The 16,905-nt window shown below is 38.6% G+C and overlaps 2 protein-coding genes and 1 pseudogene across 2 annotated transcripts; all 3 read right to left on the reverse strand.

Moving 5' to 3' along the window:
- Positions 1–1,499: 1,499 nt before the first annotated feature.
- On the reverse strand, positions 1,500–5,045 carry LOC111484086 (lysosomal Pro-X carboxypeptidase-like). Its single transcript, XM_023130532.1, has 9 exons — positions 4,589–5,045; positions 4,329–4,515; positions 4,118–4,251; positions 3,778–3,890; positions 3,439–3,682; positions 2,453–2,605; positions 2,143–2,222; positions 1,867–1,916; positions 1,500–1,790 (listed from the first exon to the last, which is right to left on the reverse strand). The coding sequence occupies exons 1-9, from the start codon at positions 4,973–4,975 to the stop codon at positions 1,654–1,656; spliced, it is 1,485 nt and encodes a 494-aa protein (XP_022986300.1). The 5' UTR covers positions 4,976–5,045; the 3' UTR covers positions 1,500–1,653.
- A 1,277-nt stretch (positions 5,046–6,322) lies between these two features.
- On the reverse strand, positions 6,323–9,771 carry LOC111484162 (annotated as a pseudogene).
- A 1,623-nt stretch (positions 9,772–11,394) lies between these two features.
- Positions 11,395–15,685, reverse strand: LOC111484085 (lysosomal Pro-X carboxypeptidase-like). Its single transcript, XM_023130531.1, has 9 exons — positions 15,197–15,685; positions 14,930–15,116; positions 14,664–14,797; positions 14,464–14,576; positions 13,947–14,190; positions 12,946–13,095; positions 12,780–12,859; positions 12,646–12,695; positions 11,395–11,706 (listed from the first exon to the last, which is right to left on the reverse strand). Exons 1-9 carry the CDS (start codon positions 15,578–15,580, stop codon positions 11,558–11,560), a joined length of 1,491 nt encoding a protein of 496 aa, XP_022986299.1. The 5' UTR covers positions 15,581–15,685; the 3' UTR covers positions 11,395–11,557.
- Between the last annotated feature and the right edge of the window lie 1,220 nt (positions 15,686–16,905).

Consider the following 16,905-nt stretch of genomic DNA (forward strand, 5'->3'; position numbering starts at 1 on the left):
AAACTTTTGTTGGTAAAAAAGGGATTTTTAATCTTCCTTTTTTTTACCGGGAGTAGAATTAGGGTCGGCTTAATATGACTTTTTAAGTGTTTAAAAAGACGTTTAAAAAGCTATTTCAAATAGGTCGTTAATTGTTAGTGTACGTCTTAGCTTTTATTCTTTCCTTCTCAATCGTAAATTCGAGACAGAGAGTAGAATTAAAGTTGATTTAAAATGACTTTTTAAGTGCTCAAAAATATGTTCTTAAGTTAGTTAAAACGAACTCTTTTATGTAGTTCACCATTGACTCTAGCATGGGAGGAACTTAACCCAAAACCCTTTTTTTTTTTATTTAAAAAAAGTGATTTTTATTGGTAGAACATCTTGATGATTTGAAGTGATAAAGAATAGGCTGCATTTAGACTGACAATATTCTTTGAGATGATGGCTCATGGGTTCTTAGAAGATGGCTGTTGTGTAAGCCAATTCTAGGACAGAATGAAGTGGGTTGAATTAGAACAGGATAAGAAACACATCAACAACTCTGGCTTCTGTTCTTCAGTGGAGCTATGCAATTATGATCCTCTTGCATGCTGTTGAACCCACTTTGTGAGGTTGTCATCAACTTTAAATATCTTTCTTACTTCATTCCTCTATTTCACATTTTTTTAAATTGGTAGATCTATAAGTAGCAAATATCCCAAGAATGTAATTGTAATGATTCAAATCCATCGCTACCACTATATATTGTTCTTTTTGGATTTTTCCTTTTGAGCTTTCTCTCAAAGTTTTTAAAATGCATATGCTAAGGAGAGATTTTCACTCTTATAAAAGGTGTTCCGTTATCTTTCCCAACCAATATGAGATCTCATAATCCACCACTTCGGGGCTCAACACCCTCATTAGCACTTATTTTCTTCTCAAATCGATGTGGGACCCCCAATCCATTCCCTTTGAGGCCCAACGTCCTTGTTGGCACGCCGTCTCGTGTCCATCCCCTTTGGGGCTCAATCTCTTCGCTGGCATATCGCCTAGTGTCTGGCTCTAATATCATTTGTAACGACCCAAACTCACCTTTCTTTTTGAGCTTTTCCTCTCAGGCTTCCCCTCAAGGTTTTTAAAATGCATATGCTAGAGAGAGGTTTCCCCACCCTAATAAAATGTCTTTCTCCTCCCCAATCAATGTGAAATTTCACAGTAACAAAACGCGTCTACTAGGGATAGGTTTCCACACCCTAATAAATTGTGTTTCATTCTCCTCCTCCACCAACGTGGAATCTCAAGTAAATCAAACATTTATCAAGCACTCTTTAAAATTCAGCGACTTGTTAGACACAAACCTAAGCAGTCAGATACCGATAATCGAATTGATTTGGTTTCATGAGTCATCCTCCAACAAGAAACACCCATTAAAAATAGTGGAATAGTTGACTTGCTTGTGGTCATGTTTCTTCAAGTGGCAAGTAAAGGACACTTTCAACACTATCTTCTACACAATCATTTTCTTATGCTGTTCCAAGTAGGGAAGAAAAGAAAGGGCACCACCATTTATTAAGAGTCTTTCATAACTCTGAAAAGGGCTTTTCACCACATTCTTTGATGGATTCAATACAAGGTCATAAATTTATGTTCGAAGTAGGGTGCCCCTTCATCACCCTTTTGTGTTCTTTTTAGCTATTGTTTGAACTCCTTAAGATCGGCATAGTACTTCCTGATCCATTCTTTAATGATGCTAACTTCTGTTTCTCTTTGTTTCACTAACCATTGTGGATCGGTTTCATTTGCCCGTAAAATGTCCAAACAATGGGACCCTGAAAAACAAACATTTGTAGTTAGAATTTTATGACTATGAATCAAAGAAGGGAAGGAAAAAGAGAAGACTTTTACCGTTGGCTGTATGAACTGCAAGGAGACTGTCTGATAAGCTTTGCAATACTCTGTATTCACAAAGAAAGGGGAGAGAGGGATGATTGATCTAAACCATTTCTGTAATAGCTTAAGTCCACCGCTAGCAGATATTATCTTCTATGGGCTTTTCCTTCTGGGGTTTCCCTCAAAGTTTTAGAACGCGTATATTAGGGAGAGGTTTCCACACCCTTATAAAGAATGTTTCGTTCCCCTCTCCAACGAATGTGGGAGCTAACAATTTCAAAATCCTCTTACCCGCCACTGCTATAAGGATCTCTGAGTCCATTGGAGAAAATGATGTTGCTGCCAAATCTTTGAAGGTGGAGTTTTATGTCCTGTAATTTGAATGGAGATAAGAAAGAATGGAGAAATCGAAATATTTTGTTTTTTAGTTTTCTATTTTCTAAAATGAAGCTTATAAAACTACTTCTACCTGGGCTACTTAGTTTTTTTTTAACTTAATTTTGTTTTTGAAATTTGGTTAAAGAAGGCTCAAAAGTTACCAAAAACTTGGGAGAAAGTGGATAATTTAAAAAATGAAAGAGAGAAATGGTTGAGTGCATACATTGCCACCATAATAGGTGGTGACCCAGTGAGGCCTGGGAGAGACGCCGTATAACTGATTGCAGTGATTTATGAAGCTTCTAAGGTCAAAAGTGTATGGTGGAAACATAGTATCATTGTCTGTGCCTATTGGCATCACCATCTCACTGCATTTCTGGAGTATACAGAAGCTACTTCAGTGTAGAAATAATCATAATCTTCACTACTAAGATTGAACAAATTTCACCAGCATTCATAGATGTACAAATAAAAAGTGAAAAATCCTATTAAACTTCTTCCTTTGTTTTGGGAATATAACAAATATGTGAATTAGATAGCATTCAGGGTGTGGAAACTTCTCTCTAGTAGACACGTTGAAAGCGAAAGCCCAAAGAGGACAATATCTACTAGTGGTGGGTTTAGTCTGTTACAAATAGTATAATAGCCAGGTTACTGATGTTTGGAATCACGGATCTCCACAATGGAATGATATTGTCCACTTTAAGCATAAGCTCTCATGGCTTTGCTTTGGGCTTCTCCAAAAGGCCTCATGTCAATAGAGATAGTATTCCTTGATTATAAAACCATGATCATTCCCTAAATTAGCCGATGTGGGACTTTCATCCAACAACCGGGTGGTGTGCCAATGAAGACACTTAGCCCTGAAGGGGGTGGACAACAGGCGGTGTATTAGTGAAAACGTTGTGCCCCGAAGGAGGTGGATTGTGAGATCCCACATCGATTGGAGAGGGAAACGACATCGATGGAAAGGGGAACGAGCGCCAGCAAGGATGCTGGGTCTTGAAGGGGGTGAATTGTGAGATCCCACATGGTTGGGGAGGAGAACGAAACGTTCTTTCTAAGGGTGTGGAAACCTCTTTCTAGCAGACGCGTTTTAAAAACTCGAGGGGAAAGCCCAAAAAGGACAATATCTACTAGTGGTAGGGTTGGACGGTCACATTAGTAATCATATTACTCATATATTGATGTCTTCAATAAAAGATTTACCTGCCATCTCCAACCTACATCGGTTTCAGTTTCATTTTTGGGCTCAAGATTGTAGCAGGATAGCTTTCCTTCATAAGCAAAAACACCTGCAGCTATTTTGCCAAGAGTTCCACTTTCAGAAGAAGCTCCATCAATACCACCACAGATTCTAGTGACCGGATATCTTGGTGGTTGGTTGTATTGGGCTGCACCCGCATACATTGACCACAAGTAGTCTTCCAGCTGAGAGTAACTATTCAGAGGACTACAACAACAAAACACAAAACAAACCAAATGGATATGAAAACTACAACTTTCTTCAACTTCATCAAATTCAGATATGGAAAGCCATTCTAATACCTGCATGTTTTGAACTCCTTGCTAAGGATGGAAAGGCCATTAGGCTTAGAAGCCATAGCTTCCATTTCAGACCACGAATCTCGAATAGTTTCATAGCAACTCTCACTAACTTCCTGCAAATTCATTAACATTTTTGCTTTTAAAATCTGTGATATCCCACCTTGGTTGAGGAGGAGAACGAAATACCCTTTATAAGGGCATGAAAACCTTCCCCTAACAGAATGTGAGGAAAAGTTCATAAGGGAAAACCCAAAGAGGACAATATCTGTTAGTCGTGAGCCTGGACCATTACAAAAACATTAAAAGTTGAAATAGATCATCAATGATTCTAGGATCTTACTTTAAAATCCTTGGTGGCAATAGAATAGTATCCATTATGTGGCGTGATATCGTCGAAGTAAAGAATCGGGGCCGAAGACGCCAAAGCTCCAAGTGCAACATTAGGATATTTCAGCCGGAACCATGCAGCCAACACTGAGTACATAATAATTTACGTTATATTACATGCCAATGCAATAGAGTTTAAAGATTTTAAATGAGAAGTTACTTACTTCCTCCATATGACCCACCAAGGACAATTACAGGACAATCTTTAGCATGTAACTTCTTTTTCAAATGTATAAGAACAGCTGCATAATCTGCTATCGCTTGAGCCGAGTTGAAATAGCCTAGAGTGCTAGCGTTCTTAAGTGCTTCTTGCCTTGATCCAAAAGGTATTGATTTCCCATAATATCGATGCTAACAAGAACACAACAAGTGTTAGACCATAAGAAAATTACATAAAAGTTCTAAAGTAAATGTAATTCCATACCTCAATATAAACAAGAAGAGCATCAAATTGAAGAGCATTATCAGTCATGAACCCTATAGCGTTCAAATCTCCTTCCAGTGGCCCTTCAGCGCCCAAGTAGGCAAGAATTGGAGCACTAGAATTTGCGCCGCCCCAATAATTAAAGTTGATTATATATCTATGAGGGAAGGATGTGTAGCTCTCAGGCTTGTAGTTGAAGTGATCCAACGTTTGGTTGTAATAAAATGTCTTGAAATCATCGGAAACAGGTGAAGCTTTAGTGTTAGGAAGAAAGGTTCTGCTAAATGGACTTAGCCTTGGAATTCTATACTGTGTTGCAGTGACACAGGTTGAGAGGATGAGAAGTATAAAAGGAAGCCATGGGGATGAAAACATGGGAAAATTCATGGAAGGTTGTTTGCTTTGGTATTGCTTGGACTTGGTTTGAGAAAACCAAGAGGTCCTTTATATAACAAAAACTTTCCCAAGTTTGTTCTGATTTTCAAACAGATATTGATAATATTGGTGAAGGTATTAGCACTTATTTTAAGGTATTTGAAACCAAATAATTATTTCATCTTTCTTTGGTGTCCATTAAAATTTGGATTGCAAATCAGCCACAGACCATAAGCTCCACAGTGGAATTGTGGACTTGATTTGATTGCAGGCAAGAAAGTTGTCGGATAAAGATATTGTGAGATCCCACATCGGTTGGAGAGGTGAACGAAACATTCTTTGTAAGAGTATGAAAACCTCTCCCTAGTAAATACGTTTTAAAACCGTGAGGCTGATGGTGATATGTAATGAGCTAAAGTAGACAATATCTGCTAGCGGTGGGCTTGGGCTGTTACAAAGTATTGGAGCCAGATACCAGACGGTGTGCTAGCGAGAATGTTGGGCCCCTAAGAAGGGTGAATTGTTATAAATAGTATCAGAGCTAGACACCGGGCGATGTGCCAGCGAGGAAGTTGAGCCTTAAAGGGTCTGGATTGTGAGATCCCACATCGGTTGGAGAGGAGAACGAAACATTTTTTATAAGGGTGTGGAACCTCTCCTTAGCAGACGCGTTTTAAAAATCTTGAGAGAAAACCCGAAAGGAAAAGTTAAAGAGGACAATATCTGCTAGAGGTGAGCTTGGACCGTTACAAATGGTATCAGAGCTAGACACCGAGCGATGTGCCAGTGAGGAGGCTGAGCCTCAAAATGGGGTAGACTGTGAGATTTTGCATCGTTTGGAGAGGAGAACGAAACATTTTTTATAAGGGCGTGGAACCTCTCCCCAGCAGACACGTGTTAAAACCTCGAGGGAAAGCTCGAAAGGGAAAGTCCAAAGAGGACAATATCTGCTAGAGGTGAGCTTGGGCTGTTACAAATGGTATCAGAGCTAGATACCGAGCGATGTGCCAGCGAGGAGGCTAAGCCTCAAAGGGCCTGGATTGTGAGATCCTACGTCAGTTGGAGAGGAGAACGAAATATTTTTTATAAGGGTGTGGAACCTCTCTCTAGCAGACATGTTTTAAAAACCTTGAGGGAAAGCTTGAAAGGGAAAACCCAAAGAGGACATCTACTAGAAGTGAGCTTGGGCAGTTACAAATGATATCAGAGCCAGACACCGAGCAATGTGCCAGCGAGGAGGTTGAGTCTCAAAGGGGGGTAGATTTTGAGATCCCACATCGGTTGGAGAGGAGAAAGAAACATTTTTTTTTTTATAAGGGTGTGGAACCTCTCCCTAGTAGACGCGTTTTAAAAACTTTGAGGAAAAACCTGACAGGAAAAGTCCAAAGAGGACTATGCTGGTGGCAACAAACTAAATCAGGAATGGCATGAGAATGACGAACTTGCATAACACGAAGAGGTCAAAGCATTACCATTAGTTGTATACACAGCTGGGAGAGTGTCTGATATATTGTGTAGTACCCTATAGAGTCAAAGAGAGAGACAATCAAGAACATGTGAAGGAAATCATCTCTATTCGTTAATAAATAAGGGTTACTATTATGTTTACCCGCCAATGCTATAAGGATCTTTGAGTCCATTGGAAAAAATAATGTTGCTACCAAATCTCTGAAGGATGAGAGGTAGATCCTAAAATTTGAGTTTAAATAGAATGAAGTAAGTAATTTTGCAAATAAGGAAATTGTTTGGTGTTGGAAAGGAAATAATTGAAATGCATACATGGCCTCCATAATAGGTGGTAACCCAATGAGGCCTGGGAGGAACACCGTATAATCGATTGCAGTAAATGGTGAAGCTTTCAAGATCAAAAGTGTATGTCTGTGCTTATTGGCATCACCATCTCACTGCATCTCTGAGTAAAATAAGAAACTTTTTAAGTATACGGGCTTCACCTCAAGGGTTTAAGACGCGTCTGCTAAGAAGAGGTTTACACACCCTTAAAAATGCTTCGTTCTCCTCTCCAACCGATGTGGTATCTCCCAATCCACCCCCTTCGAGGCTTAGCATCCTCACTGGCACTCGTTCCCTTTTTCAATCGATGTGGAACCCCCGATCCACTCCCTTTGGGGCCCAGTGTCCTTGCTGACACACCGTCTTGTTTCCACCTGCCTTTAGGGCTCAACCTCCTCGCTAGCACGTTTTCTAATGTTTGGCTCTGATACCATTTGTAATGCCCAAGTCCACCGCTAGCAGATATTGTCCTCTTTGGATTTTCCCTTTCAGGCTTCCCCTCGAGGTTTGTAAAACCCATCTACTAGGGAGAGAGTCTAGCCCTACTCTGATCCATGCCTCGCACTGGAGTCCCACATCAATTGGAGAAGGGAACGAGTGCCAGCGAGGACGCTGGGTCCTGAAGGGGGTAGATTGTCAAATCTCACATCAGTTGGGGAGGAGAACGAAACATTCTTTATAAGGGGGTAGAAACCTCTCCTTAGCAGACCCGTCTTAAACCTTTGAGGGAAAGTCCAAAAGGAAAAGTTCAAAAAAGATAATATCGGCTAGCGATAAGCTTTAACTATTACATCTTCAAACCTATCAAATCTACTTGACAAAGTTTCCTTTCTTCTTTTGCATAAAATCTTATTGATAGCAATACAAAACCGATTTAAATCTTGTAGTGATCAATTCCGTGTAAGCAAAATAGATATGAGTATCAGAGGGCTCTTATTTGGCTAACGTGATTAAGACATCTTACCTGCCATCGCCATCCTACATCAGTTTCAGTAGCATTTCTGGGCTCATTAATATAACAGGAGAGTTTTCCTCTATAAGCAAATACACCAGCAGCTATTTTGCTGAGTATTCCATTTCCAGAATAAGTTCCATCAATGGCACCACAGATCCTGTTCACTGGATATTTTGCTGGGTGGTTGTATTGGGCTGCACTTGCATACACGGACCACAAGTAGTTTTCCAGCTCTGTGGAACTTCTTAAAGGACTAGAAAATGGAAAAAAACATGTTAAGTTTACTTCATTGAATTTGGACAAGACAGCGATTTAGTTACCTGCATGTTTTGAACTTTTTGTCAAGAATGGAAAGGCCATTGGGTTGAGAGGCAACTGTTTCTATTTCAGACCATGACTCCCTAATAGCTTCGTAGCAAGTCTGACTGATTTCCTGTTAGGATCGCACAACAATGCACACACTCGATTAAGATGAACACAAAGAACAGTAAAGAGGAATATTGACTAAAATACACCGAACGAGGAAAGTAAATCTTGAAAGCACTGTCTAAGGGGTATATATATGATTTCAGCTTACTAAATATAGCTTTAAGAGATTTAACCACCTACGAAATATAATCTATCAAATATATCGAATGTTTATGAAATATCTGTCATATATATCTCTACCAAATTTTTACGAAATATTAGCATCTTACTCTAAAATCCTTGGTGACAACAGCATAGTATCCATTTTGCGGTGTGATATCATCGAAGTAAAGAATTGGAGCTGAAGATGCGAGAGCTCCTAGTGCCACATGAGGATATTTAAGACGGAATCATGTAGCTAACATTGTCAATAAAAAAAACATTTTGTGATATCCCACATTGGTTAGGAGGAGAACGAAACACCCGTTATAAGGGTGTAGAAACCTTTCCTTAGCAAACACGTTTTAAAAACTTTGTATTAGAGCCAGACATCGGGCGATGGGCTAGCGAGGAGGTTGTTCCTCGAAGGGAGTAGACATGAGGTAGTGTGCCAATAAGGACACTGGGCCCCAAAAGGGAGTGAATTTGGTGAAGATTCCACATCGATTGGAGAAAGGAACGAGTGTCAACGAGAACGCTAGGCCCTGAAGGGGGTGGATTGTGATATCCCACATTGGTTGGGGAGGAGAACGAAACACCCTTTATAAGGGTGTGGAAACCTTTTCCTAGCAGACGTGTTTTAAAACCTTGAGGGGAAGCCTAAAAGGAAAAATCCAAAGAGGACAATATCTGCTAACGGTGAGCCTAGGCCGTTACACGTTTACATGTCTTGTTAGGTACTGAATATTAAAAAGTTCGAGGACTTCGAATGAGAAACTACTTACTTCCTCCATATGATCCACCAATAACAATCACAGGAGAATAATTAGCATTAAACTCCTTTTTTACATGCATAAGAACGGCTGCATAATCTGCTATTGCTTGCGCTGAGTTAAAATATCCAAAAGTGCTTGCATTTCTTAGTGCTTCTTTCCTTGATCCAAAAGGGATTGATTTTCCATAGTACCTATGCTGCTAAGATGAAGATATTAGACCAAAACTACAAGACTCCAAAACAACAAAAAGGGATTAAAGAGTTAAACTTTACCTCAATATAAACTAGAAGAGCATTGAACTTAATGGCGTTATCTGTCATAAACCCAATACCATTCATAGCAGCATCTATTGGTGCTTCAGCGCCCAAGTAAGCAAGAATTGGAGCGCTTGAATTTGCACCACCTCAGTACTTGAAGTTAATTATGTATCTTTGAGGGAATGTTGCGTAGCTTTCGGGCCTATAGCTGAAATGATCGAGTGTTTGTTTGTAATAAAATGTCTTGAAATCATTCGAAGGAGGTAATTCCAGAGCTTTGGAATGATGTAGAAACTTTTCACCAATAGGACTAAGCCTTGGGATTCTATACTGGAAAGAAGTGACAGAGCTTGAAAGAAAGAGAAGTAAAAATGGAATCCATGGGGAAGACAACATTGAAAACCTCATGCTAGGATGCTTCTTATGATAATTTTTCAAGCTTTGTCATTTGTTGTGAAGAAAGCTTTATATAACAAAGGCTTTCCTTGTTTGAGTGTTTTTTTTTTTATTACAAATTGAATTTAGTCTGACTGTGACATCCCACGTTAGTTGGAGATGAGAACGAAACATTTTTTATAAGGGTATAGAAACCTTTTCCTAGTAGACGCGTTTTAAAATCTTGAGGGGAAGCTCAGAAGAGAAAGCTCCTAATATCTGCTACAAATGGTATTAGAGCTAGACACTGGGCTGTGTGCCAGCGAGGAGGCTGGCCTTCAAGAGGGTGAATTGTGAGATCACACATTGGTTAGAGAGGGAAACGAAGCATGCCTTATAAAAGCGTGGAAATATCTATCTAGTAGATGCATTTTAAAACCTTGAGGGGAAGCCTAGAAGGGAAAGCCCAAAGAGGACAATATCTGCTAGTGGTAGGCTTCGGCGGTTATAAATAACATCAGAGTCAGACACCAAGTGGTGTGCCAACAAGAACGCTGGCCCCCAAGGTAAGTGGATTGTGAGATCCCACGTTGGTTGGAGAGGGGAACGAAGCATTCTTTATAAGGGTGTGGAAACTCCCTGAATGGAAACCCCAAAAAAGACAATATCTACTAACGGTAGGCTTGGACTGTTACATTGACACATAATAGTTATCAAACGGGTTAGCAACAAACTTCAACTTGTAATTGGTATTTAATAACATTAGTAGGTGAGACCAAGTGTGTTCCGTTGAAGAAGTCTTTGTAAAAATTTCTGTAGCCTAATGGCTTGGAAGTGCAGTGACAGCTAGAGAAAGCGAAATGCATTGACAAATAATAGCATTCCAGTTATTCAAATATCTAACAGTAAATATTGCCCATTTGGTAGCTCATATGGTATACATAAAAACAAATGGAGAATGATGTAATATGGATTAAATAGTCTTCTATGAACTCGTTCAACTTTATGTTATTTTATTTAAATAGTCTTCGAGGCCTAGTGTCCTCACTGGCACACCGCCTCATGTTCACCCCCTTCTTGTTCTCCTACTTAACCAATGCGGGATCTCACAGTTCACCCTCCTTCGGGGCCTAGTGTCCTCGCTGGCACTCCGCCTCATGTCCACCCCCCTTCTAGTTCTCCTACCCAACCGATGCGGGATCTCACAGTTCACCCCCCTTCGAGGCCTAATGTCCTTGTTGGCACACCGCCTCATGTCCACCCCCCTTCAGGGTTGAGCTTCCTCGCTGGCACATTGCTCAGTGTCTAGCTCTAATACCATTTGTGACAACTCAAGCCCACCACTAGCATATATTGTCCTCTTTGCACTTTTTTCTTTCAAGCTTCTTCTCAAGGTTTTTAAAATGCGTCTACTAGGGAGAGGTTTCCACACCCTTATAAAGAATGTTTCGTTCTCCTCCCCAACCAACGTGGGTTCTCACAACAACCGACTATTACCCTTATTTATTTATTCATTTTTTATTTTTTTGTTAATCAATTTTCTTTCTTCTTTTGAGTACGACAAATCTCATCAAAAGTTGCCTTTATTACTCTAAAGCGAATTTACAATTCTTCCTCTTTGATCTAATGAACTCTAGAACAGTGCCATCATACGAATAAAGAAAACAAAAAAGCATAATCTTAAGAGCATGAAAGCGTCAACTTTATGAATCAGAAACATAAGCTTACAGCCAAAATATTTTATTTCTCATTCTTTGATGGGTCGTTACAAGTGATAGCTCAAATAGCACGTTATATCATACTTTTCATTCCCTTATGTTCTACTGTATAATGGAGAGGAAGAGCAGAAAGCTATTCTTTACAATATAGAATTTCAGAATGTTTTGTTTTGTTTGTAGTTTGCCAAATCTGCATAATACTTACTGATCCATGCTTTAATGATACCAACCTCAGTCTTTCTCTGTGTCACTACCCATTCAGGATCAGTTTCATTCGCCTTTAAGATGTCCAAGCAGTGAGATCCTACAGATATCAAAATGTAAAACTAAGGAAGATGGTAAAACCAATCAACTAAAATCCTCCAATACATCTCGAATTGCATTTATCGATCCCCACATCGGTTAGGGAGGAGAACGAAGCATCCTTTATAAGGATGTGGAAACCACTCCCTAGCACACACATTTTGAAAACCTTGAGGAGAAGCCTAAAGAGGACAATATTTGTTAGCAGTGGACTAGGGTCGTTACAAATGGTATTAGAGCTAGACACCGGGCAATGTGCTAGTGAGGATGTTGTTCCTCGAAAGGGGGTAGACACGAGGCGGTGTGTTAGTAAAGAAGCTGGGACCGGAAGGGAGGTGGATTTGGTGGGAGTCCCACATTGATTGGAGAAAGGAACAAGTGCCAGCGAGGATGCTGGGCCTTGAAGGAGGGTGGATTGAGAGATCTCACATTGGTTTGGGAGGAGAATGAAACACCCTTAATAGGGGGTGTGGAAACCTATCCCTAGTAGACGCATTTTAAAAACCTTGAGGGGAAGTCCGAAAGGAAAAGTCCAAAGAGGATAATATCTGTTAGCAGTGCACTAGGGTCGTTACAAATGATATCAGAGCTAGACACCAGATGTGCCAGCGAGGATGCTGTTCCCCAAAGGGGGTAGACACGAGGCAGTATGTCAGTAAGGACACTGGGCCTTAAAGGAGGGTGGATTTGGTGAGGTCCCACATCGATTTGAGAAAGAACCGGGGGTGGATTGTGAGATCTCAGATCAATTGGGAAGAAGAACGAAACATTCTTTATAAGGGTGTGGAAGCCTATCCCCAACAGACGCGTTTTAAAAACTTTAAGGGGAAGCTCGAAAAGGGAACCCCAAAAAAGACAATATATGTTAGCGGTGGAGTAAGGTGGTTACAATAAACGAGAATGATGTAAAACTTCCAAAACATAGAGATGAAAGCATTACCATTAGTGGTATGCACTGCAAGGAGAGTGTCTGATATGTTGTGCAATACACTGGAGTCAGAAAGAGACAAATAATTAAGGCCCAGTAAAGCTTGTCATCTTTATCTGTTTATAAATGAGTATTGTTTTGTTTACCCGCCAATGCTATAAGGATCTTTGAGTCCATTGGAAAAAATGATGTTGCTACCAAATCTCTGAAGGACGAGTTGTATATCCTACAATATATATTTAGAAAGACAATAAACTTCAATTTATAGATGAGGAGATAATTTTGTTGACAACAAGCAAATGAAATACATACATGGCCTCCATAGTAGGTGGTAGCCCAATGGGGTCTGGGAGGGACACCATATAAACCATTGCAATATCTGCTGAAGTTTCCAAGGTCAAAAGGGAATGGTGGAAACATATCATCATCTGAACTTATTGGCATCACCATCTCACTGCATGACTACAACAAGATGAAGCTTTTCAGTGTATAAACAATTTTTTTTTACAGGAAAAATAATATTTCACTGCTCATTTAAAATATCACAAGAGAAAATTCTAAAATAGATTGGTAGGGAGGAGAACAAGGCATTCTTTATAAGGGTATAGAAACCTCTCCCTAGCAGACGCGGTTTAAAAACCTTGAGGGAAAGCCTAAAGAGAACAATATCTGCTAGTGGTGGGCTTGAGCGGTTACAAATGGTATCAAGGTCATACACTGTGTGATGTACCAGCGAGGAGGCTAAGCCCCGAAGGGAGTGGACATGAGGCGGTGTGCCAATAAGTACGTTGGGCCCCGAAGGGGTGGATTGTGAGATCCCACACCGGTTGGGGAGAAGAACAAAACATTTTTTTATAAGGGTGTGGAAACCCCTCTCTAGCCGATGCAGTTTAAAAACTTTGAGGGAAAATCCAAAAAGAATAATATTTGTTAGCGGTGGGCTTGGACTGTTACAAATGGTATAAGAGTCATACACCGGGTGATGTACCAGATAAGAGGCTGAGTCTCGAAGGGGGTAGACACGAGGCGGTGTGTCAGCAAGTACGCTGGGCTTGAAAGGGTGGATTATGAGATCCCACGTCGGTTGGGGAGGAGAACGAAACATTTTTTATAAGGATGTGAAAACCTCTCCCTAACATACACGCCTTGAGGGAGAATGGAAAGCGGAAGTCCAAACAGAACAATTTCACTGATTTTTCACCTTTTTAACAAAAGTGTTGAGTTAAATTTTACTATCAGAAACATATAGGCAAAATTAGAAGCTCTAGTTTAGTTAATTTTTTATTTACTGATGTCTCCACTTGAAAAATTACCTGCCATCTCCATCCTACATCAGTCTCAGTTTCATTTCTGGGCTCATTAATATAACAGGACAAATTTCCTCTGTAAGCAAACACACCTGCAGCTATTTTGCCAAGTGTTCCATTCACAGAAAAAGCTCCGTCAATGGCATCACAAATCCTGGTGACTGGATATCCAGGTGGGTGGTTATACTGGGCTGCACTAGCATACATGGACCACAAGTAGTCTCTTAACTCAAAGGACCTTCCTATTGGGCTACAAAAACAAGAAGGAATCGGTTAAGAATATTTAATCTTGAATTATAGTTTACCATATATATCATATTTAATCTAGATATTTGCCTCCAATTACGGCTTACCATAAGAATTATATTTGTCCTTTTAGCATAGGCAAATATCTTATACCTATTTATTATTCTTTCCATATATTTTATAATTTATTTGTTTTTTAAATGATTACAAATAGAGAACTTTCACCCCAACAGTACATAACTTCATTGAATTTTAGACCAGAGGCGCAATTTATTACCGACATGTTTTGAACTCTTGGTCGAGAAAGGAAAGGCCGTTAGGCTGCAAAGCAACTGCTTCAATTTCCGACCACGATTTCTTAATAGTTTCATAGCAAGTTTCACTGACTTCCTGCAATTCATATATTTTGTTTTAAAAACATTAAAAAAAAAAAAAATTGTCATAATAAGAAAGGGATGTAAAATTTCAACATCTTACTCTAAAGTCCTTGGTGACAACAGAATAGTATCCATTCTGTGGTGTAATATCATCGAAATAAAGGAGTGGCGCTGAGGATGCAAGAGCTCCTAGTGCCACGTGAGGGTATTTAAGACGGAACCATGAAGCCAACACTGAAAATAGATAATACGTTAGATATTGGATGCACGTATCTATGAAAGTTTATGTTCAAAATGGTGGAGAGTTGTGATTCGTAGCAGTAAGCTGTAACTGAGTTTGCAGACTATGAATGAAAAACGACTTACTTCCTCCATATGATCCACCAATAACAATCACGGGAGAATAATTAGCACGAAACTCTTTCTTCACGTGCATAAGAATATTTGCATAATCTGCAATCGCTTGGGCTGAATTAAAGTATCCAAGAGTGCTAGCATTTCTCAAGGCTTCATCCCTTGATTCAAATGGTACTGATTTTCCGTAGTATCGATGCTGTTACAATGACAAACAGCTTTAGAAACTCTAAAACTGTAATGGTTCAAGCCCACCACTAACAGAACATTAAACTTTACCTCAATATAAACGAGAAGAGCATTAAACTGGATGGCATTATCCGTCATAAACCCAATAACATTTAAATCATCATCAATTGGTGCTTCAGCGCCCAAATAAGCAAAAATTGGAGCACTCGAATTAGCACCACCCCAGTACTTGAAGTTGACTATATATCTTTGCGGGAATGTCGTGTAGCTTTCAGGCCTATAATTGAAATGATCAAGTGTCTGATTGTAATAAAATGTCTTGAAATCATCCGAAGGAGGCAACTCCAGAACTCTAGAATGATGTAGAAACTTTTCACCAATAGGACTCAGCCTTGGAAATCGATACGGCAAAGCAGTAACAACAGAGGTTGAAAGAACAAAAAGTAAAAAAGGAATCCATGGAGACGAAAACATTGGAATCCTCACGCCAGTGTGTTGTTATGAAAACGTTCCAAGTCTTTTCAAAGCTTTATATAACAAAAATGAGTATACGTTGACATAAAGAGAGACCAAGTTTGTGCCATTGAAGCAGTCTTTGCAAAAATGTCTATGTAAACGTCTTTAAGAGAGCGAAAGGCATTAAAAGTAATAGCATTCCATCAATTCGAGTATTAATGAGTCAATATTGTACAAATGAAGCGTGTTGAAGTTGTGTTAGAATGCTTACTTAGACTATTATTGTCATTTAAGGAATTCGAAAGGGATGTATGACCAAATCAGAAAAAATCAACTATACCCCTTCGAAGCTTCACAAACTAGTATACGTATGAACAACAACAAAAATGATTTTTTCTTTCGATAAACACGGGATGAATTCAACATTGAAATTTCTTCCAAATAATATAGAAAAACAAATTGGACGGCATGGAAAAGAAAGCGAAATCATTTGCGTAAAAGAAGACAGAAACTTCACTTTGATATCTCCTTCGTGAATATGATGCTCTGCTAGAAGACGACCATAGATTATAACAAGCAATGTTGTGCTATTTCAAATGAAGTAAATGAAATTTTGTGTGTTTTCCTGAGAAACAAACAGAAATCAGAATTGAAATTCCAACCCTTTGTTTGGGTTTGGATTTGGATTTGTTTATTTATTAAATTACAAATATTAAAATTTGACATTTTATTTCATAAATTAAATTCCGTCTAAATGGTTACTATAATCAAAATTTAACCAAAATTAATTTTTAAAATTTTTATTTTTTTGGGATTTGTAATTTTTTTAATGCAAATAAATAATTACGAGAGAGAAATGAGATGTTGATTTTATAAATAAATAAATAAATAAATACTAATTCTTTTTTAATTTATTTCGTTTTGTCTAAAATCATTCAAAAAAGAAAAATCGCAATTAATTTAAATTTCTAAAAAAAAATTATTTAGTTTTCATCGTCTAATTAAATTAATATTACAACAGTATTCCATCTCAATCAATTTTGAACTAGGATACTTATTTTATTATTATATTTATTATTTATAAATAGTTTGAGTATGACGTTTATTATTTAATTATATGAAATGATTCATCGAAGCTTTATTATTCAATGAAAATATGATATTAATTGCTTTATGTTTTTTTTTTTTTTTTACATATGGATTATTTTGAACCCTTAATTAATTAATTTATATTCGTTGACATAATCGTAAAGTAAATAAAAAGTACCTCTAAATATAACTGTCCTAACGAGTAAAATAATTAAATGACACTAGATTTATTAATATTAATAAATATGTAGAAT

This window comes from Cucurbita maxima, unplaced genomic scaffold (genome assembly GCF_002738345.1).
Source record: "Cucurbita maxima cultivar Rimu unplaced genomic scaffold, Cmax_1.0 Cma_Scf00009, whole genome shotgun sequence".
In the NCBI taxonomy this organism is placed as follows: domain Eukaryota; kingdom Viridiplantae; phylum Streptophyta; class Magnoliopsida; order Cucurbitales; family Cucurbitaceae; genus Cucurbita; species Cucurbita maxima.